Here is a 20,494-nt window from a genome sequence, read left to right as displayed (position 1 = left end):
GGGTCACTGTCCCCACCTGTGCACGGCATCCAGACCCTCCTTGTTGGGAGGTGGCAGGAGGAAGCAGACGGAGGGGACCACAGCCTCGGTGCCGCCGGCGCTCAGCACCCGCCACTGCTGTGGCTGCGAGTGGTTCACCAGGGCACAGGTGTCGTTCTTGTGCACCGTCACCTGTGGGGCAGGGGGTCAGGGTGGGCTGTGGGCCCCTTGTGCCTCTCTCATAGTCCTCAGTGTCCCCCATATTCCTCTACAGGCCTGGAGTGGTCTCATTCTAGGTGGGGGGTCCCTTATGTCCCCATCTTGTGTCTCCTCATGCGGCTGGGGCAGGGTGGGAGGTTCCCCATGTCTCCCCTTGTCCCCCAGGGTGGTCAGACCAGAGGGGGGCCCTCCCGTGTCCCCCCCATGGGGCTGGAGCAGCATCAGACCGGGGTGCTGGACCCACCATATGTCCCCACATCCCCCCAGGGCCTCCCCCAGGGGAACTGACCCTCGTGTCCCCCCTCACCTCCATTTGTTTGTAGTCGCAGACGGCCTGGATGGGAGGCCGGCCCTGCAGGGGTGTCAAGGGACTGCGAGGCTTCAGCTGCACAATGGTCCTGGCGCGGCGGGAGAGACCCCCCAGCTGCCCGCCCAATTCTGCCAGTTGCTCCTTCTGCTCCTGTGGGGGCAGGTTTGGGGTACCTCAGGATTTGGGGTGTCCCACGGTGTTGAGGGACATCAGAATTTTAGGGACATAGTGAGGTTTTTTGAGAGAGCTCAGAAATATCAGGAGGTCCCAGAGGTTTTTGGAGCTCTTGGGATTTTTGAGGGGGGTCACAAGAGTTTGGGGAGGCGTCAGGAATATGAGGCTGGGGGGGGGGGTCACCCCAGTCTGTTGCAGCAATGGACATGCTGGGATCATCTCAGGGGCTGCTGTGAGATTTTGGAGGGCTGCAGCGGGTTGTCACCTCTAAGTTGCCAGGGGCTGTGGGATCACCCTGCAGGTGAGGCCAGCCTGGGGTTGCCATGGGGCTGGGGTCACCCCGGAGGTGTCACTCTGAGGATCTTGGGAGGGTCCACTTGGGCAGTTCCCCTGGACTCCCACTTGCCCTCGTTACAAGGCCACACAGCAGGGTCACCCTTGGGAGAAATCCCCAGGGTCTGGGGGTCACTCTGGGGATCCCCCCGGGGTCTGGAAGTCTTCCTGGGGGTCTTGGGGGTGCCCTCACCGCCAGGTCCTGCAGCAGGTCCTCGAGGCGCGTGGCTGTGGTGCCGCGGTCGCAGCTGAACTTGCGCCGCATCATCTCCTCTGTCTTCCGCAGCATCTCCTCGGCCTCCCGCACCTCAGCAAAGAACTGGGGGGGGCCGGGAGTCAGCACTGGGGTCACACCCTCCTTTCCCACTCCCAGCCCCTCCCTGGCACCTCCCCCCCCGTACCTGGAAGTAGTTGGTGTTCTCCTTCAGGTGCGTCTCGATGCAGCAGCAGAGCTGGAGCATCCAACTCCATTGGGTCTGCAGCGCTGCCAGGAATGCCTGGGGGGCACGCGGGGGACACCGGGGCTGGCACCGAGGGCACCTGCACCGGTACAGGTGCCCCCACCCACACCCTCACCTGACCTGCAGCCACACCTGCACCCACACCAGTAACCTCCAGTCCCCACTTCACTCCCCATCAGTGCCCCCAGTGCCCACTGCACCTCACACTGCTTACCCCCAGAGTCCAGACCTGCCTGACCCCCTCCCCAACCCACTAAGGTGCTCCTCAGATTCTCCCAGCCCTTCAGTTCCCCCAAAGTCACTGAGACCAGATTCTCCACACCCTCCCAGATGCCCCAATCCCTGCAGCCTCCCAGCCTCCCTCATGCCCCCCCATTTGCCCCCAGCCCCACAGGCACCTCCAATGTCTGTGCCCCGGGGTGCTCCTCACGCAGCAGCCGCTCCCCTGTGGTCCGCAGCTCCTGGATCCGCCGCTCCCGCAGCTCCAGCTCCCGCATCAGTGCCTGGGGCAGGGGCAGGACTCACACTCGTGTGCGCGGCCAGGGGGGAAGAGGGGATCAGGGCTCACATTCATGTGCAGGGCCAAGGATTGGGTCAGGGTTCACACTTGTGTGCACGGCTGGAGGCGGAGTCAGGGCTCACACACATGTGCACCGCCAGGGGGGTCAGGGCTCACACTCGTGTGCACAGCCAGGGAGGTCAGGGCTCACACACATGTACACAGCTCAGTGTGTACATGTACAGCTGGGGCTCTCTGTGCAAGGGGGGCTCTGGGATTTCTGGGTGTGGGGGGCACATGGGGGCTCAGTGCTGCAGAGCTCTGTATGTGCCTGTGTGTGGGGATGGCACACGTGTGTGTCCGTGTCCATGTGGAGGAGCTGTTCTCCATGTGTGTCTGCCCACATGCATGGCCATGTCATGGCCATGCCCATCCTTGTGTCCACATCCATGTTCATTTCTGTGCCCATCCCAAAGTCCGTGCCCACCCTCATGTCCATGCCCATGTCCTTGCCCATCCCTGTGCCCATGCCCATTCCCATGTCCATGTTGTGTCCATGCCCCTCCCCTTGTCTGTGCCCATGTCTATGCCCCTCCCTGTGCCCATGTCCATGCTCATTTCTGTGCCCATCCCCATTTCCACCCCCGTGTCTGTGCCCATGTCTGTGTCCATGCCCCTCCCCTTGTCCATGCCCATGTCTATGCCCCTCCCTGTGCCCATGTCCATGCTCATTTCTGTGCCCATCCCCATTTCCATCCCCGTGTCTGTGCCCATGTCCGTGTCCATGCCCATCCCTGTATCTGTGTCCATACCCATCCTGGTGCCCACCCCCATGTCCACGTCTATCCCTGCGTCTGTTCCCATTCCAGTGCCCATCCCTGTCCCCGTGTCCATGAGTCACCCGCTGTGCCCATACCGAGTAACTCTCCTTCTTGGCAGCCATGGCGGTGTTGTTGTGGCTCCAGTCGAAGGCCACCTCCTCCTCCTCGCGCTCACTCAGCCACAGCAGCTCTTTGGTGGCAGCACTGACAAAGCCATGAAGACTCTCCAGGTGCCGCAGCCGTGACTTGGAGGAGTTCTGGGGGGCATGGGGTGGGTGGTTTGCAGGTGAATCCTCACCCTACACGGCCACTCCCCATAGGACTGCCCCCTCCACACCCACTGTGCCCCCTTATCCTCCTCTCCACTTCCCCTTCATGTCCTGCATCCTCCTCCTCCTCCCCACAGCCCCCACACACCCATCTCTGGCACAGCCCACCCACCACCACAGTCCCCCCTCTTCCAGCAGGTCCCCCCATGTCACACCCTAGCAGCAGGGCTCCCCCTTGTCACACACCCCGTCCCCATCAGGTCCCCTCATGTTTACCCTTCATGAGCCCCCAGCCAATGTCCCCAGCAGGTCCCACCACACCCATGCCCCATTCCCGCCCACCCCTCACCAGCAGCTTGGCGTACTGCAGCTCCAGCTTGCCCAAGCACTCCCGGTAAGCGCCGCTGGGGCCGGGGGACAGCTGGGTCTGCAGGAGACACCCCATCAGTCCCGGGATCCCCACCACAGATGCCCCCTGCACCCTGAAAGGGACTCAAGTGGGGAAGGCGGTGGACGGGCCACACCCAGGGTGCGGGGGCTGTGGGGGCCAGGGAATGCCCTCGGGGGATGGCGCCCCCCACCCTCCCAGGGCACCCCAGCCCCCAGGGGGTTCCAGAGCAAGGGCACAGCTGGGGGCAGAGGGCTGTGGGGGCCGGGATGAGCAGCTGTCCCCAAACCAGGCACAGCCCCAGGAGCAGAGGTGAGTGAGCCCTGGGGGCCTTGGGGACCCCCATGAGCAGAAAGAGGGGCAGCCGTGGTGCTTCAGGGAGCCTGAGGCACAGAGCAAGGGAGCCCCCAGCAAATGCTCAGGAGGCGGGGAGGAGACAGCAGTGGGGGGACCCCTTGAAGCAGACTAGAAAGAGCCCCAGAGGACCCCCAGGACCTGGGGATCCCCAGCACCCAGGGTCTCTCCTCATCACCCCCAGGACCAGGGGGTCCCCATTATCCTGCAGGGTCTCACCTCATCGGCCCGTGCGCGCTCCACCTTGGCCCTGAATTCCTCGATGGCGCGGTGCAGCCCACGGTGGGCACCCAGGTGGGTCTCCACGGTGGGCAGGTCTGCCCCCCACTCGGCCGTGGCCACGCGCCGCTGGTTCTCCTCCACCCAGGCCAGCAGCTCCTGCAGGTACCGCAGCGGGGCCTCATCTGGCTCTGGCCGCCGTTGTCCCGATGCCACCGACACCGCTGTCACTGCTGTCACTGGTGCCCCTGACTTGAGCCGCAGGTTGTACTCGGTGCGAATGGATACCAGGCGCTCGTGCAGGCGGTACACGCTGTGGGGACGGAGGGGTCAGCAGGGAGCACAAGAGGCACAGGGGCCTTGGGGGCATGAGGAGCTTTGGGGTGTGCAGGGGTTGCAAGAGGGTGCAGCAAACATGGGGAGCTTGGGGACGTGGGAGGCTTTGGGGTGAGAAGCTCTGGGGTGCACAGGGGTCACAGGGGGCTTTTGGGGGTGCAAGGGCTGCAGAGAGCATGGGGGACTTAAGGGGTCCAGGGGACATGGGGGATATGCAGGGCATGGGGGTCACAGGAGGCTTTGCAGGGCTTTGGGGGAACAGGGGACATGGGGGTGGTTGGGGGTGCAGGGAGCATGGAAGGCACAAGCAGCATGGAGGACAGGGGACATGGGGGACATAGGAGACATGAAGAGCTTTGGAGGGCACAGGGGACAAGGGAGTGGTTGAGGGTGCAGGGGGCATGGAGGGCACAGGGGACACAGGGGACATGAAGGGCTTTGGGGGGCAGGAAGGACCAGGAGGACACAGAGGGCTCTGGGGGCACAGGGCCATGGGGACAAGCCCTGGGGACCCCCACAGCGCCCGTACCGACGGTACATCTGCTCGCCCTGGGGGTGCCGCCCGTCCTTGAGGGTCTGCACATCATTGAAGAGCAGCCGGATCATGGCATCCGCCTTGTCCAGGTCCCGCTCCACTTCCACCGTCTTCTGCGGTGCCTTCCCAGCCGCCAGCAGCCGCACGTCCTGCAGGGACAGCGACAGTGAGGACACGGCCACACAGGGGCATGGCCCGGGTTGGTCCCCGGGGTCCGCCCCACCCCGGTGCCGCCGGCACTCACTGCCTGCAGCAGAGCATCCGCCTGGTTCAGCTGCTCCTCACACAGCCCCGACTCCATCTGCAGCTTGGTGACCACACGCTGCAGCCGCTCCAGCCTGCGGCGACACGGGGAGACACAGAGAGACGTGGTCAGCACAGGGGGGACAGCTGCCCTGGCCATGCACAGCATGGGCCCTGTCCCTGTCCCAATCCTCTCCCCATCCCCATCTTGCTTTTCCCATTCCCATCCTGCCCCCATCCCACTTCCAATCTCAATACCTGTTGGAACCCTGGAGGCTGAAAATTTCAGGCTTTCTGTGCTAAAAGGTGCCAACCCTCAAGCAAGCACCACATTTGACTTGAGGCCGTGGACCAGGCCAAATTTGGGATTTTAGTATATAGTAATGTAGGGGGCAATCTCAAATTCTAGTTTTTCACCCTGTGAGATCACACAATACCATTCAAATTACACACCCACAACCACAGTGCTATCACTCAACTTTGAGAGCCTGTTCCACAGCCTCAAGTCAAATGTGGCGCTTGCTTGAAGGTCGGCACCTTTTTAGCACAGAAAGCCTGAAATTTTCAGCCTCTAGGGTTCCAACAAATCCCAGTCCCCAACATTCCATCCATCCCAATCCCACCCCTCATCCCATTCCCAATCCCCCCCACCCAAATCCCCATCCTATCCCATGCCAACTCCATCCCCATTGTCCCCTATCCTGCCCCCCTCCCTCTCCTGCCGTGCCGTGCTGAGCTGAGCCGCGCTCAGGCCAGCAGCCGCAGAGGTTTCCCAGCAGGAGCGGTGACTCACAGCCCTGTGGGTCCCCCTCGGGGGGGCCAGGACACCCCATCCCGGCCCAGCCCCGCGGTTTGGCAGCGGGAGGGGGGTGTGGATGCCAGCACCGCCCTGCCCGGCCCCCCGCCCCCCCCCCTACTCGCCTCTCGAACTCTGCCCGCAGCAGCTTCTCCCGCTCCAGCACAGCAACGTGCAGCCGCCCCCACTCCTTCTCCACGTCCAGCGGGTGGTACCCGGGAGGCACCTTCAGCTGTCCCGACTGCACCGCGCCCTGCACGCCCCAAATGTCACACACTGCCCCAAGGGGTGTGCCGGGCACTGCCGCGGGACCCCTAGGACCGTCATCCCCTTGGGATCCACCCCACACTCCCCAAGACCCCTGACACCCCGGAACCCGCAGCCCCTAGGGCCATCATCCTCTTGGCACCCACACAGAGCCCCCCGAGCCCCCCCAGCCCTTGGGATCCAAATCACCCAGGACCCTCACCCACCCCTCAGGACCCCACCTCCAAGCCCCGCCCCAGCCCTTGGCCGGTACCTCCAGTGCCTGGAAGATGACTTTGGAGCGGTTCTTGTCGGCCTCCCGAGCCGGCAGCTCCGTCTCCTTGAACTTGAGAAACTGGCGCCAGAGGATCTGCCGAGGGGGCGTGGGGGGGCGCAGCTGAGCGGGGACCCCCAGCCGCTGCTGCTGCCCCCTCCCCAAGCATCCGCCCTCCCCAGCCTTCAATTTTCCATGTGTGCAGAGCCGGCGGGAAGGAAGTGGCCGCGCCGGGCTTTGCCAGCGGTGACTCACGGCACAATCAGCAAGGGTGAGTCAGACGGGGGCTCTCCTCATGTGGCACACTGCTCTGCCATGGTTCTGACCCCCCAAACCCTGCAGACCCCCAAAATGGCACCGGTGGGTGCTCAGTGCCACAGCCACACCCAGGTCTCACGGTGACCCACAGCACAGCACACCTGGCCATATGCTGCCATGGGGGCTGCCACATGAGCCACCCACAGTGGGGCTGCTGGCTGGCTGGCACCCCTCACTGGGCATGAGCCACTCATGGTGAGGTCACAGGCCAGCAAGGACTCTGCCCTGCCACACGCTGTCCTAGCTACCAGTGGCTCCCGGGGTCAGTCATCCCTGTCGCAGCACTGTCCCTGTCTCTATGTTTGTGCCCATCCCCATGCCAGGCCAGCAGCACTGTCCCTGTCCTTGTGCCTATGCCAGGCCAGCAGCACCATCCCTGTCCCTGTCTTTGTGCCTATGCCAGGCCAGCAGCACCGTCCCTGTCGTCACCCCTGGTGGCCTCACCTCGATCTCCTCGTAGCTGGCAGGGAGGCGACGCTCCTCGAAGAGCGCCGAGTGCTGCCGGCTCCACTGCAGCAGCCCTGTCACCACCTCGTAGTACTCCTGCCAGCGCAGCTGCAGCTCCTGCAGGGGAGGGGGACATGTGTGGGGCTGGGGGTGATGCTACAGAGAGTGGCAGCAGCAGTGGTGACCCCCAACACTCCAACTCACGTTGGCCTTGACACCATCCTGCACCTCGGGCACGCGCGGCATGGCGTCGTACAGCGAGGACACGTAGGTGATGATGGACTTCTCGTCCGGCTGTGCCACATCCACATCTGTGGGGAGGGAGGGGGTCAGGTGGGGGACACTGTGGTGGGGAGGGAGGGGGCTCTGCAGAGGGACCCCCCCAGTTCACCTTCGGGGTCCAGCAGCCGCGTCACCCCCAGGTCCCGCTCAGCCACGGTGAAGGCCTGGTCCAGGTTCTCCAGGTTGCTCTGGCGGTACACCCGGCTCATGTCGATCAGCATTGGCCTGTGGGTGGAGGGGCAGTGGGTTTGTGGGAACCCCAAAACCCTGAGGAAGGTAGGTCCCCCCCCCTTTCCTGGGGCTGCCAGGGCTACCTCCTCTGCCTGTACTCCTGCCCAGCCACCCCACACCCTACGCCCCACACCAAAGGTACCCATGGCAAGAGGGACCCTCCCCCAGCCAGAACAGGGACAGGAGGAGCTGGGGATACACACAGTCCTCAGTGGGAACCCTGGCACAGTCAGAGCCCTCAGGTCCTGTGAATTTGGCACCCCAACCTTGCGTGGGGCTGACTCCCCAATCCCCTGTGCGGCTGACACCCCAGTCCCCTCTGGGGCTGACACCCCAACTCTGCATGAGGCTGACACCCCAGCCCCCTGTGGGGCTGACCCCCCAATGCCCTGTGGGGCTGACACCCTAGTCCCCTCTGGGGCTGACACTCGAATCCCCTGTGGGGTTGACACCCCCATCCTCTGTGGGGCTGACACATCTATACCCTGTGGGGCTGACACATCTATACCCTGTGGGGTTGACATGTCTATACCCTGTGGGGCTGACACCGCAATCCCCTGTAGGGCTGACCTCCCAATCCCCTGTGGGGCTGACACCCCAGTCTCTTGTGGGGCTGACCCCTTGGGACTCTGTAGTGGGGCCGAGCTCAGTGTGGCAGTGCCTCAGTGCAGAGCACAGCACAGCTTTGACACGGCACAGTGCAGGTGACTCCCCCCATCTGGCACAGCCCTGCACATATTTTCTCTCCCCAAAAGCACACAGCAGTCCCAGCAGGACCCGTGGGGACCTGCCTGCCTCCGCCCCAGCAAGCCAAGAGTGGGCACGGCACTGCCGGCACAGCCCTATGGGGCGGGATTCGTCAGGAGCTCACATTGCTCTGAGCAGCAGCTGCACAGCTACCCCATGGGGACAGGATCAGTACGGCCACCCCATCAGCACAGGATCAGCACAGCTACCCAACAGGGACAGGAACAGCATGGCCACCCCATGAGGACAGGATTGGCACAGCTTCCCCATGGGAACAGGATCAGCATGGCCACCCCATGAACGCAGGATGGGTACGACCACCCCATGGGGACAGGATCATCACAGCCACCCCATGAACACAAGATCAGCACAGCTTCCCCATGGGGACAGGATCAGCACAGCCACCCCATGGGCACATGATCAGCTGCCCCATGAGCACAGGATCAGCTGCCTCACAAGCACAGGATCAGCATAGCTGCCCCATTGAGCACAGGATCAGCAAGGCTGCCCCACTGAGCACACGCCTGCTGATGGATCACACGGCACTACCACGGCGCTCACCTGTGCCGGTGGATGATGGCGTTGAAGAGGCGCCCGTCCCTCCAGCTGGTGGTGAAGTTGTCGCAGCGGAGGCCCTGGTAATCCTCCACCATCCGCTGCGACCACAGCAGCAGCTTCTCCTTGGCTGTCATGTCCTCTGACTGCCCTGTCACCTGGATGTCTGAGATCTGCCGGGACACAGCAGTTACTCTGGGAACTGGCACCGGCACTGGCACAGCAACACTCGCTGCATGCCAGCTGCCAGTGACATCACTCCCACCCCACAGGGGACCAAACCAGCCCGAGGAGGTCCCCAGCACCACGGAATCCTGGCCCCCTGGTACTGCTGTCCCTTTCCCACCCCGCTGGGCTCACCTGGAAGTGGAGGATGATGGTCCAGATGAGTCCCAGTGTGAGCTTGGGGTTGCCGTCGGCGATGTCATCATTCCGGATGTTCACCAGCTTCACCTGCAGCACGAGACAAACGCGGCTTAGGCATGGGGGAGAACAGCACAGCCCCGGGGGCTATGAGCGTCCCAGGGGTCCCACCCCATTCTCACCTGCCGATGCTTCAGGTAGTTGAGGGCGATCTGGACATTCTGCAGTTTGTGGAAGCGCATCCGGCCCTTCTCGCGGGGCTGGGGGAGAGGAGGGCGGTGAGTGAGGCCACGCTGGACACAGCCCTGCTGCGCCCTGCCCCCGCAGCCCCCCCGCACGGCCACGGCCCCGCCGCAATGCCACCGCACCGTCTGCCATCCCGCCACCCCCGGCACCACCCGGCCCCTCCCAGCGCCGCGCATGCCGATGGACCCCGCCCTCGCACTTTGCTCCTGCAGGGGTGGGGACGCTCCCCATGTTCCCCCCCGCCCCTCCCGCCAACCCGCCAGCACAGGCTGTTCCCAAGCCGCGCCCGGCAGCGCCGGGACCATCGCAGCCGTCCCGAGGGGGGCCCGATGTGCGGGCACAGCAGCCACTGCCCGGGCAGAACTGGGGCTGGCCTCGGGGCCAATGCACCACGGTCTCGACAGCGCTGCATGTGCGGCCGCCGTCGTCCCTCGCCATGCAGCTCCCCAGCACGCTCCAGTGTCCCCTCAGCAGGACCAGGAACTGCCCAGATGGGTAAGCCCCCCCAAACATGTGGATCCCAGCCGGAGTCCCCTGGGTCCTGCCCAAACAGAGCTCCGGCACGTTCCTGCCCCATAGCAATTCCACCAGCTAAGCCTGGCTTTGGCTGCTGGGGGAACTGGGGACTCCAAGAACACCCTTGTGTCACTCAGCAACGGAGCAGGGTCACTCCTGCCCCACAGAAAGGGGCCAACACAGACCCACAGCTGCTCAGGGCCAGGGCCAGCCCTAGTGTGAGACCCAAGGACTTGATGGCCATGTGCCACCCCCTTGCCATCCACCCCACAGATCCGGCAGCACATGTGCCATGGTGCCAGGAGCCACAGTCCAGCTCCAGCCTGATAATGCCCAGGACAGTGGGATCACTCCCAGATGATGCTGCTCGTGGAAGACGACTCCTCCCTTTGCTGCTGCCACTGAGTTCTGGCCCAGGGAAACCCACCCCCACAGCCCTCAGCAGTCAGGGGGGCACCAGGACAGGCAAAGCATGCAGGCAGAGCACTGGGGTGGCACTGGGACATGCACGGCACATGGTACACGGCATGCAGACAGTCCTGGGACTGCTCTGTGCCGCTGTCACAGCACCGGTGGCCGTGCCGGGGCCACGCCAAGAGCTGAACCACTCACCAACCGCAAGGTCCGGAGGACGTCGCGCTCCCGGGGCTGCCCCGGCCGAGCCGAGCCGAGCGGAGAGGAGCAGAGAGAGGAAGGAGGAGGAGGAGGCAAAGGCGGCGGTGGGCCGGGGGCCGGGGGGCCGGCGCCAGGAAGCAGAGAGGGCACCAAAGCAAAGAGAGGTTAGAGGCGGGGGCGGGGAGGCGCGGGCACTCCGGGGTCGCTGGGACAGACCGACGGCCAAGCAGGAAGAGAGGGAACAGAGGCAGGCAGCGAGGGTGAGGAGGAGGATGAGGATAAGGAGGGCCGGCGGAGGGGTGCCCGCGCGCGGCGGGGAGACAGTGCGGGGCAGGGCAGCGCGGCACCACCTACCAGAGTGTCACCCGACAGCACCTCCAGCAGCGAGATGAGGTTGTGCCCGTCCCGCAGGTCCTCGTACAGGTCGTTGACATGGCGCTGCGCCTGCGGGGACAGCAACGGTGTCAGGAGGGGCTGGAGGCAGCTGAGCATTGCCCACCCCTGCCAGCCAACACCGAGGGGGCTCCCCGGCCACCCCGCAACCCCAAGTGCAGCTGGTGTCCCCCAGTGCCATCATCCCCCCAAAAAACACACAGCAGCTCCCCCAGTGCCAGGATGGATCCAGTGTCACTCCAGTGTCACTCTGGCATGCACAGAGTGGTCACATGGCATGCACACAAAAGGGGTCAGACCCAGTGCCCACCACAAAGGAGTCAGACCCACCAGGAAGGGGTCAGACCCCCTGCCCATCACAGCAGCAGCCCCAGGGCTCCACCCGTAGCATGGGGAAAGGAGGGTGTGCACAGAAAAAGAGCACGGTGGGACAGAGAGGGAGAGAGGAAGGACCTACCTCTGGTCGCCAGTGCTGCACGGGGCAGAGAGAAGAGAGCAGTTAGGAGAGAGCAGAGAGGGGACCCAGGACAGGCAGAGTGTGGTGGCACCATGATGGCACTGTGGCATCAGGGACATGTGGGGACACATTTGGGGGGCTGGGCCATGTCCCAGCATGTGCCAAGTGCCTAGGTGGGGCTCTGCATGTGGCAATGCACGCTGGCATGGAATGGGAATGGCAGGAATGAGACAGGACTGAGGGCATCAAAGCACAGAAGACATCCCCAGGTGCCAGAGGCACCGTTCCCTCCTGGCATAGGTGGGAGGGCAGATCCCACCTGGAGGCCAGACCCTCATAATGGGAGCAGCTGAGGGGTCTCAACCACAGGTGTGGCACAGGAGCACTGACACCGGGGACCCTCCACTGTCACGTCCTCAGCCATACCAGCACATGGGCTGTGGCTGGGGGTCACCTGAGGCTGGGGACTGCTGGGGCAGTGGTGCCTGCTGGACTGGCAGTGCCCATACCTTGATAAGGTGCTTGTTGACCCATTTGGTAAAGGTTTTCTTCTGGACACGATCTCGCTCATCTGCAAGAGAGGAGAGGGACAGGTGAGCCAGTGGCACTGGGGTGGTGGCACGGCAAAAACCGGGCCCTGCCAGTGGCACTGCAGGGCACAGCTGGCACAGGAAATGATGAGCCAACTGCTCTGGGGAACCACGGTGAGTCATGGGGTGTGGGGAGAGGAAACAGCTAACGGAGACTGGCCCCAGCGTGCCAGTGCCAGGCCAGCACCCACCAGCTCCTCAACACTGAGTGCTGAGATTAGATCAGTTGGCCAGGGCAGGGTGCTCGTAATGCCAAGGCTAAAGGTTCAACACCAGTATGAACAAATTAAGAGTTGGACTGGGTGATCCTTATGGAACTCTTTTCAGCTCAGGATATTCTGCACCTCAGTGGGTGCTCAGAGCAGGAGGTGCCCACCCAATCCTGAGTGCTCTGGCAGTGCCGTGAGAAACCCCAGCACTGCCCTGGGCTCCGTGGGCACTGACTGAGCAGGGTATGGTATGGAGACAAGGCCATGGGGTGCTTGTCCTGGCACAGTTCCAGCCCCACAGGCAGGGCCCTGGTGGGACATGTATGGGATGGAGATGAGCCCACGCACTGTCTGCACTGCCAGAGCCGTGGGACACCCCAGGAACACCCCACAGCCCCAGGACACCCTTCTATGTGGGCACAGGGCCAAAGAGGGCTCCAGTGAGTCACGGCGCTCCCTGCCTGCTGCCCTGCCATTAGGAGATGGTATGGGAATGGTGACACATAGGGATGGGAACCCGGGAGCGCACAGGACCCACCCCCCCAGCACCCGCTACCAGCACCCACTGCCCGGCACCCCACTAACCTCCCAGTGCCCTGTGCCCGACTGCCAGCACCCGTCCCCCTGAGTCCCCAGTGCCACTGCCAGTACCAGACCCAGTCCAATGCCCAAGGCGGGTCAGGGGCCAAAAATGACACCCCACCTACCTGGGGCGATGCCACCGCTGCCGCGGCAACCACAACGCCCCCCTGCCCTCGCCGTGGCGAGCCGGGCGCTGCGTGCCGGGTCTTGCCTTGCCAGAGCGTGCCGGGATCTGCCCACGCGGCACCCAGCGCCCCACAGCCAACACTCCCCGCCGGGACAGCACCCGGGGGTGCTGCACAGCCCGAACCGCCCCGCGGGCCCAGGGGAGCTCAGCGGTACAGCCAGGGCGTGCCGGGCCGGCAGCGGCCACGGTGTGAGAGGAAGGAAGGAAGGAAACGTGGGGCGCACCGCGCAGCCGAGCGGGGGGCACCGACACCGTACTCCGGCACCCGCGCCCACCACACCGACACCCAGGAGGGGTCCCCGGAGCGGCGCCCACCCCGCGGCGGCCGCAAAACGAGAGTCATGGCCAGGCCGGGGCGGCCGGGCAGGGCGTGGCAGGAAGCGACCGCGGGCACCGGGGATGGAGCTGGGCGGCGGCGCAGGGTCGGTCCGCTCCGGTCTGCCCCATAGCCCGCCCCGGCACGGGGGTCTGCCCCACAGCCTGGCTGCAGATCCCGCCCCGGCGTGGGGGTTAGAGCCACAGCCCTGCCCTGGGGACCCAACCTGGGGACACTAACCTGGGGACACCGCCCCGGCACGGGGCTCTGCCCCAGGGACACCGCCCTGCTGTGTAGGGTTGCCTCGCGGCCTTCCTGGGGGGCAGAGACACGGACGCAGCGTGGAGGTGTCCCCAGGGACCCCGCCCTGGTGTGGAGGTCTACCCCGGGGACACAGCCCCGGGTGGGGGCGGCAATGGTGGGGCTGCAATGGTGAGGGATGCAATGGTGGGGCGCCCCCCCCCCCCCCCCCAGCGCGGTACCTTTGCGGCCCTCGGCCGCCCGCAGCACGGCCAGGTACAGGTTGTCCTCAGAGCCCGTTCGGGCGGCCACCGCCGGAGCCTCCTCCGAGCTGCGCCGCGGCCGGGACATGCTGAGCCCCGACACCGCTGCTCTCCCTTCCCGCTCCGCCGCCCGTCCCGCCGCGAGTGGGGCGGCCCGGGGAGGAGACGGGGCTCTCTCCCCCCGCCCCACGCCCCACGCCCCACGCCCCGACCCTGCCCACAGGAAACTCCCGAGCTTTAACCCTTCCGTCGCTGCGCCTGCGGGCGGGAAGGGACACGGACCCACGGAGCAGCCATAGGGCGCTCCACGGGGAGCCGGCACCCCCATTCTCACACACGGGGCCGCGAGACCCCCAGATCTGCAAGCGCGGGGAGCGGGACCCTCGTTCCTGGAGACTGGGGTGCTCAGAAACCCCTCACCTCTCACCTAGGGCGGCCAGACCCCGTGACTCACACCTTGGGGACCCTGAGGTCCGTAAGTCTGGGGGGGTGAGACCCACAGCCTGTGGCTGTTCGACTCCCAGTCACCACACCTCAGGACCGCCAGGTTTCCGATCTCTGGAGGTTCAGATCCCCCAGGTTTCCAGGTCAAGACCCTCCTTGCCCCTCACAGAGGGTCCCCAGAACCCCTCTGGTCCCATGCTCAGGAGACCTGCAGCCCCCAACTGGGACCTTCAGTCCCTGTGGGGGTTTTAGCACCACCCGGTCCCACAGCCCAGGGACCGCCCCAGGGCCGCCAGAACACGTCCTGCCACTGTAGGACCCTTGCTCCCCCCTCCTGGCGGGGGGCTCAAGCCCCCAGGTTCACCAGCCCTGGTCCCAGATCCCACTTTGAGGGGCTCAGATCCCTGCGACCCTGCTTGAGGTGTTCAGGGTCCCAATCCCTGGGGCTGCAGGATCCCCAGTATGGGGAGGCTGAGCCCCACAAACTCCCCCGGGTGCCCCCATGCACACACCAGCCCCATCTGACAGGGACCCCAGGACAGCACCCCATACCCCAACCTGTGCCCCACAGCACCCACAGGCTCTAACATCGGGTGGGGGCACTGTAGGAATCACCCTCCCCAGGGATTCATCTCCCATCGCCCTCCTCCAACAGGTGACAACATCAGCTGAGGGGACCTGGGAGTAAATTCAGGGGTTGTGCCCCCCGGGGTGCTGCATCCCCCTGGGGCACTCAGGGTTGGGGACCCCCGGGGTCGCTGGGACGGGCTGAGAACCCACAGCCCCTTGGGGTGACACGGAGCTGGCAGCCCTACCCATGGCGGCACCCGTGTCACCAACGTCACTCACGTCATCGCCGGCAGGGGTGGCAGCTGCTGGGGAAAGTGCAGCTGCAGTGCCCTGAGTGCTGCCAGCCTGGCACAGCCAACACCTCAGTCCCTCAGTCTGCACCCCAACACACACGTCAGTGCCCTAAGGCCCACATCCTGCGCCCCAACACCCCTGTGTGCACTGCGACATCCATGTCTGCACCCCAACATCACCAATATCCATGTCTGCACCACCAACACCCATGTCTGCACTGCAATATCCATGTCTGCAACTTAGTGTCCATGTCTGTGCCCCAGCATCCCCAACATCCATGTCTGCGCCTCAACACCCATGTCCGCACCTCAACGCCCAAGTCTGCACCCCAACATCCATGTCTGCACTCCAACACCCCGTTCTGCAGCGGCGGGCACTGCCCATCCTCAGTGTGGAGTCCAAGGACTCGAGGCCGTGCCCGCGTCCTGCCGGTGACTCACGGTCCAACCGCGCGCCCGCGGCGCCACGGGAAGCCCCACCGGCCCCCGCGTGACACCCACCCCTACACCCACCCGTGACCCCCTGTGGGAGCAGGGGCCCATCAGGGAACAGCAGCCGGAGCCGGGTCGATGCCCGCTGGGACGGAGCCAGCGCGGCCGCCGCGGAATGCGGGCGGCACCGGCCCGGCCCTGGCCCCGGCACGCACATTTTTCCGCCGAGAGCGCATCTGGCACAGGCACATCTGGCACGGGCACATCTGGCACGGGCACATCTGGCGCCCGGACCGCGGCGGGAGCCCTGCTGACGCACGTCGGGGGAGGCAGGGACACCCCGGAGCCGCGGCTACCGCAACGCGCCGAAAGTGCCACCGGGGGAGAGAGGGACACGGCGGTGACACTGCCAGGGCGGGAACACTGCCAAGGCTGGCGCAGCGGTGATCTGGCACCGCGCTCACACGGGCCGAACCGCTCCGAGCCGGGACTGAGAGCCTGGGATGGCTCCGGAGTGAGGGGCGGAACGGAACCCCTGGCACCGGTACCCCCGGCTCTGGCGGGTACCGACCGGGAGGACGCGGCGGCGTCAGAGCGGGCTCTTTGAAGACGTGACGGGGCGGCTCCTGGCACCGTCCCCGGCGGCTCCCGGGGCAGGCGGCGCCCGGCTCCCAGCCCTGGCAGCTCCCGGCTCCGGCGGCTCCCGGGCCAGCCGGGCCGGCCGGGCAGGAGCTCCTCAGCCTCGCCCGCGGCTGCCGACGCCACCGGGCCGGCCCGGCTCCCTCCCACGGCGTCTCCCGCCCTCAGGGCTCCGAGGGAATCCCCCCGGGACCCGCCTAGCCGCTCCCACCTCGATACCGCGCCGGACACCCTCACCCTGCAGCACCCGGGGCTGCGCCCAGCGCCGTGGGGACACCCAGGTGACACCGCCACGCATCAGACCGGGACAACGGGGCAGCAAAGAGGGCTCCCGACACCGGCCCGGGGACCCGCCCGCACCAGGGGTCGGGGAGACCTCGAGCCCCGTGCCAGGGAGGGCCAGGAGGCGCAGGGGCCTGCGGGCACCGGCAGCGAGCGGGGATTGCCCCTGACACACCAGGGGCGAAGTGTCAGGGTCCGGGGGCAGGGGAACAACACCGGGAACAGGGTCAGCACCAGGACACAGGCGGCAGGGTGGGGGCATGGAGGGCACACGGGGCACCCCGAGGGTGGGTGGGCACGGGGAGCTGAGCCGAGACAGACACATGGCATACATGCACAGACACACAGACACTGGCACAGGCCCACGGGGCAGGCACACACGTGTGCAGACACACACACCTGCATGCGGGTGTGCAGGGGGGCACACACACACACACACACACACACACACACAGAGAATACATGTGTGCCACTGTGTGTAACACATTTGTACACACACACATGAACCAGGACACTCGTGTGCACATACACACAGACACATGCACAGAGCACATCTGTGCACCAGGACACAGTAGTGTACAGACACACACATGTGGGTGTGCAGGGGAGCACACACACACAGAGAACACATCTGTGCTCCAGGACAAACACACACACACAGAGAATAGATCTATGTGCCACTGGTGTAACACATTTGTACACACACATATGCACCTGGACGCTCATGTGCACACACACACACATGCACAGAGCACATCTGTGCACCAGGACACAGTAGTGTACAGACACACACATGTGGGTGTGCAGGGGAGCACACACACACAGAGAACACATCTGTGCTCCAGGACAAACACACACACACAGAGAATAGATCTATGTGCCACTGGTGTAACACATTTGTACACACACATATGCACCTGGACACTCATGTGCACACACACACACATGCACAGAACACATCTCTGCACCAGGACATTGTGCGTGCACACACACACATTGAGACACACATGCACTGGCCTGCACAGGTGTGCATTGGCACATACACGTGTGTGCGCACACATGGACATTCACATACACACCCAAGCACGAGTGTGCAGCAGCTCACTCCCATGCACATACACATCCCACAGACACGTGTGCAGTATCGTTCACACTCTCACACACGCTCACACGCACACCTGCACACACTCGAGTGCACAGACACACGCAGGTGTGTGTGCACACGAGTGTTCTCTGGGGCACACGGGAGCAGAGGCAGTCACAAACACAAAACCACATTTACAAAATCACCCTGTCCCGGCTGAGCCCGCCCCAAACCCAGCGCAGCTCAGCCAGGCCCCGAGGGCGGGGTCACACAGGGGGCGTTGCTCAAGGGGGGGATCAGCGCACACCCCGCCCTTCCCCATGTCCCCCCCGCCCTCCCGCCGCTCCCGGGTCCCCCCCGTCCCGCCGCTCCCGCACCCCCGGCTCGAGCCCCCCTGCCCTCCCCTCCCGCCCCGGGAGCCCTCCCCCCCGCCCCCGCCGCTGTCTCCCCCGCGTCCCCCCGGCCCCGCTCCCCTCGGTCACCGGTGCAGCAGAGCCGGGCGCTCAGGTACCGCCGCCGCTCGGGCCCAGAGCGGCCGCTCAGCCAGTCCCCACCGGGATCGGACATAGCCGCGCCGCTCCACCGGACGGGACCGGACGGGAACCACCATCCACCGACCGACCGACCGACGGACCCACGGCCGGGACCGACCAGCGGCACCGGGCGGACGGGACGGGCGCGGGGGGGGTTACGGGAGGGACCCGCCCCGCTCCGCTCCGCCCCGCCCTCCCCTTGGCGGCCCCGGCTGCGCCACCGCCCGCAGCACCCGGGGAAACCGGAGGGACCCGTGGGGAAACTCCATCCACACCCCAGAGCTGTCTCCGGACGGGACACCCCCTCCAGCACTCGGGACCCTCGTGCTGGGACCCTGCACCCCGCTCACCCTCTTGCTCCCCCACCCGCACCCCTCTGCCCGGAGCCACCGGGACCACCCAGCGCTGCAGTCACGGGGATCCCCCAAATCTCCAGCACCGCCGTCCCGGCCCCTCCCCACACACACAGAGCTCCCGGGGGTGGGGGTAGTGCCCCCAGCACGAACCGCTTCCTCCAGCACCCATTCCTCCCAGCTTCCTCTCCCCACAGGCCCCATAAGGGTCCCTGTGCCGAGGGGAGCCCTCAGAGTGTTTTCCTGTGGGTTCCCCCCGACGCCCCCCAAGCTGCCGGGACCCCCTGTGCCCAACGCCAGATCCCATGGCCCCCGCCCCGCGCTCGGACGAGCCCTCCAGCACACGCAGGACCGGATCTATTTGTGCTGGGAAGGGGCCTAGGGCCAGAACGGGGGTCTTGGGGGATGCCACGGCATTCCCGATCCCCCCAACCCCCTGACCCTCAGGTCACCTTCTCCTGGCCCGCAGCAGCAACAGCAGCAGAGCGAGAAGCCCATCGCGCGTCCCGGCCCAGCGCCCCCGCCCCGCTCGGCGTCCGGCCGCGTCTGGTGGGAGTGCGGCGGAATCCGCGCCCGGAGCGCGGCCAGAGCGCGGCCAGTGACTCACACAGCCCACGGCCCCCGCCAGCCCGGCTCCTCCTGCTGCTGGGCAGCGCAGAGCCCAACCCCAGCCAGGACCCCCCGAGTCCCGTGGGCAGAGCGCAGCGAGCAGCTGGGACAGAGCTGGAGGGGCTGGAACCACCAGACATGGCACAGGCACGGCATGGCATGGCATGGCACAGGAACGGCATGGCATGGCACGGCACGGCACGGCACGGCACGGCATGGGACGGGATCCCCGGTCAGGGAGGCGCTGGGGCGGTTTGAGGTCGGCTGCAGCCCCTGTCAGCACCTCGGGCACTGAGGGGGGTGCTGGAGCAAGGCACATCCCTGCTGCGGGGGTCTCAGGGGGGGCTCGGGGGGGGTCTAGTGTCAAAATCCAACACGGCACAAGCCAAGCCGGGATGAACCAGGCCAGCAGCAAGGCCCGGGAGTGGGGGCTGGGCACGGCACGGCATGGCACGGTGCCCACGCGCGGCTCAGCCCCACGGCAGCGGCAGCGTCCCAGCTGTGCTGCGGAGATAAGGACCCGGGGGGGGCGAGCCGGGGCGATAGCAGCCGGCGAACGGGGAACTCCGCCTGGAACGGGACACGTGTCCCGTGGGATGAGCCTGCCACACCCGCCACACTTCCCGCACGCTGCCACGGCTTGGACACGCTTCCCAAGGCTTCGACACGATTCCCAGGGCTCCGAGATACTTCTCATGGCTCCGATACCTTTCCCATGGCTCCAACACCCTTCCCAGGGCTCTGATACCCTTCCCCTGGCTCTGACACCCTTCCAGGGCTCTGACACCCTTCCCAGGGCTCTGACATCTTTCCCATTGCTCTGACACCCTTCCCCTGGCTCTGACATCTTTCCCATTGCTCTGACACCCTTCCCCTGGCTCTGACACCCTTCCCAGGGCTCTGACATCTTTCCCATTGCTCTGATACCCTTCCCAGGGCTCTGACATCTTTCCCATTGCTCTGATACCCTTCCCCTGGCTCTGACACCCTTCCCAGGGCTCTGACACCCTTCCAGGGCTCCGGGGCACTTCCCACGGCAGCACCGCGGAGGACGTGGGACAGTTCCGGGAAGAGCTTCCCCGTGGCCGCCAGAGGCAGCGCCAGGGGGCGGAGGCCGTGTCGGGGGGGCCTCGCCGGGGATGCCGGTGGTTGCCAGGCGCGGCCCCTCGGGGCTGGTGAGTCACTGCTGCGGCCAGAATCAGCATCCAACAAACCCTCCCGGCCTGGCACAGCCAGAGCCGC

The 20,494-nt window shown here is 65.7% G+C and overlaps 1 protein-coding gene across 8 annotated transcripts in view; it reads right to left on the bottom strand.

Moving 5' to 3' along the window:
* The window catches only part of PLEC (plectin), a gene marked incomplete at its 5' end in the record, with an annotated part of 50,830 nt that overhangs the window by 17,293 nt on the left and 13,043 nt on the right, over positions 1–20,494 (bottom strand). For 5 of the 8 annotated variants that reach the window (XR_014591078.1, XR_014591079.1, XM_083871088.1 and 2 more), the window contains 21 exons: positions 17–171; positions 506–658; positions 1,209–1,334; positions 1,417–1,512; positions 1,875–1,979; positions 2,892–3,053; positions 3,415–3,492; positions 4,027–4,339; positions 4,892–5,046; positions 5,142–5,235; positions 6,062–6,189; positions 6,457–6,552; positions 7,219–7,338; positions 7,426–7,532; positions 7,613–7,728; positions 9,043–9,209; positions 9,397–9,489; positions 9,582–9,659; positions 11,131–11,220; positions 11,627–11,641; positions 12,136–12,197. Coding sequence is in view for 6 of the 8 variants with exons in the window: in XM_083871088.1 (XP_083727214.1) it covers positions 17–171; positions 506–658; positions 1,209–1,334; positions 1,417–1,512; positions 1,875–1,979; positions 2,892–3,053; positions 3,415–3,492; positions 4,027–4,339; positions 4,892–5,046; positions 5,142–5,235; positions 6,062–6,189; positions 6,457–6,552; positions 7,219–7,338; positions 7,426–7,532; positions 7,613–7,728; positions 9,043–9,209; positions 9,397–9,489; positions 9,582–9,659; positions 11,131–11,220; positions 11,627–11,641; positions 12,136–12,197 (2,509 nt within the window). Of the gene's footprint in view, positions 1–16; positions 172–505; positions 659–1,208; positions 1,335–1,416; positions 1,513–1,874; positions 1,980–2,891; positions 3,054–3,414; positions 3,493–4,026; positions 4,340–4,891; positions 5,047–5,141; positions 5,236–6,061; positions 6,190–6,456; positions 6,553–7,218; positions 7,339–7,425; positions 7,533–7,612; positions 7,729–9,042; positions 9,210–9,396; positions 9,490–9,581; positions 9,660–11,130; positions 11,221–11,626; positions 11,642–12,135; positions 12,198–18,239; positions 18,340–20,494 lie in introns of those variants that run through there. The other 3 variants (XM_083871089.1, XM_083871091.1, XM_083871092.1) reach the window with 3 other exon arrangements.

Source organism: Zosterops lateralis, assembly GCF_965231275.1.
Source record: "Zosterops lateralis genome assembly, chromosome: 1".
NCBI classification, from domain to species: Eukaryota; Metazoa; Chordata; class Aves; order Passeriformes; family Zosteropidae; genus Zosterops; species Zosterops lateralis.
The sequence above is the reverse complement of the archived record's forward strand: the minus strand, read 5'-3'. Positions and strand labels throughout refer to the sequence as shown.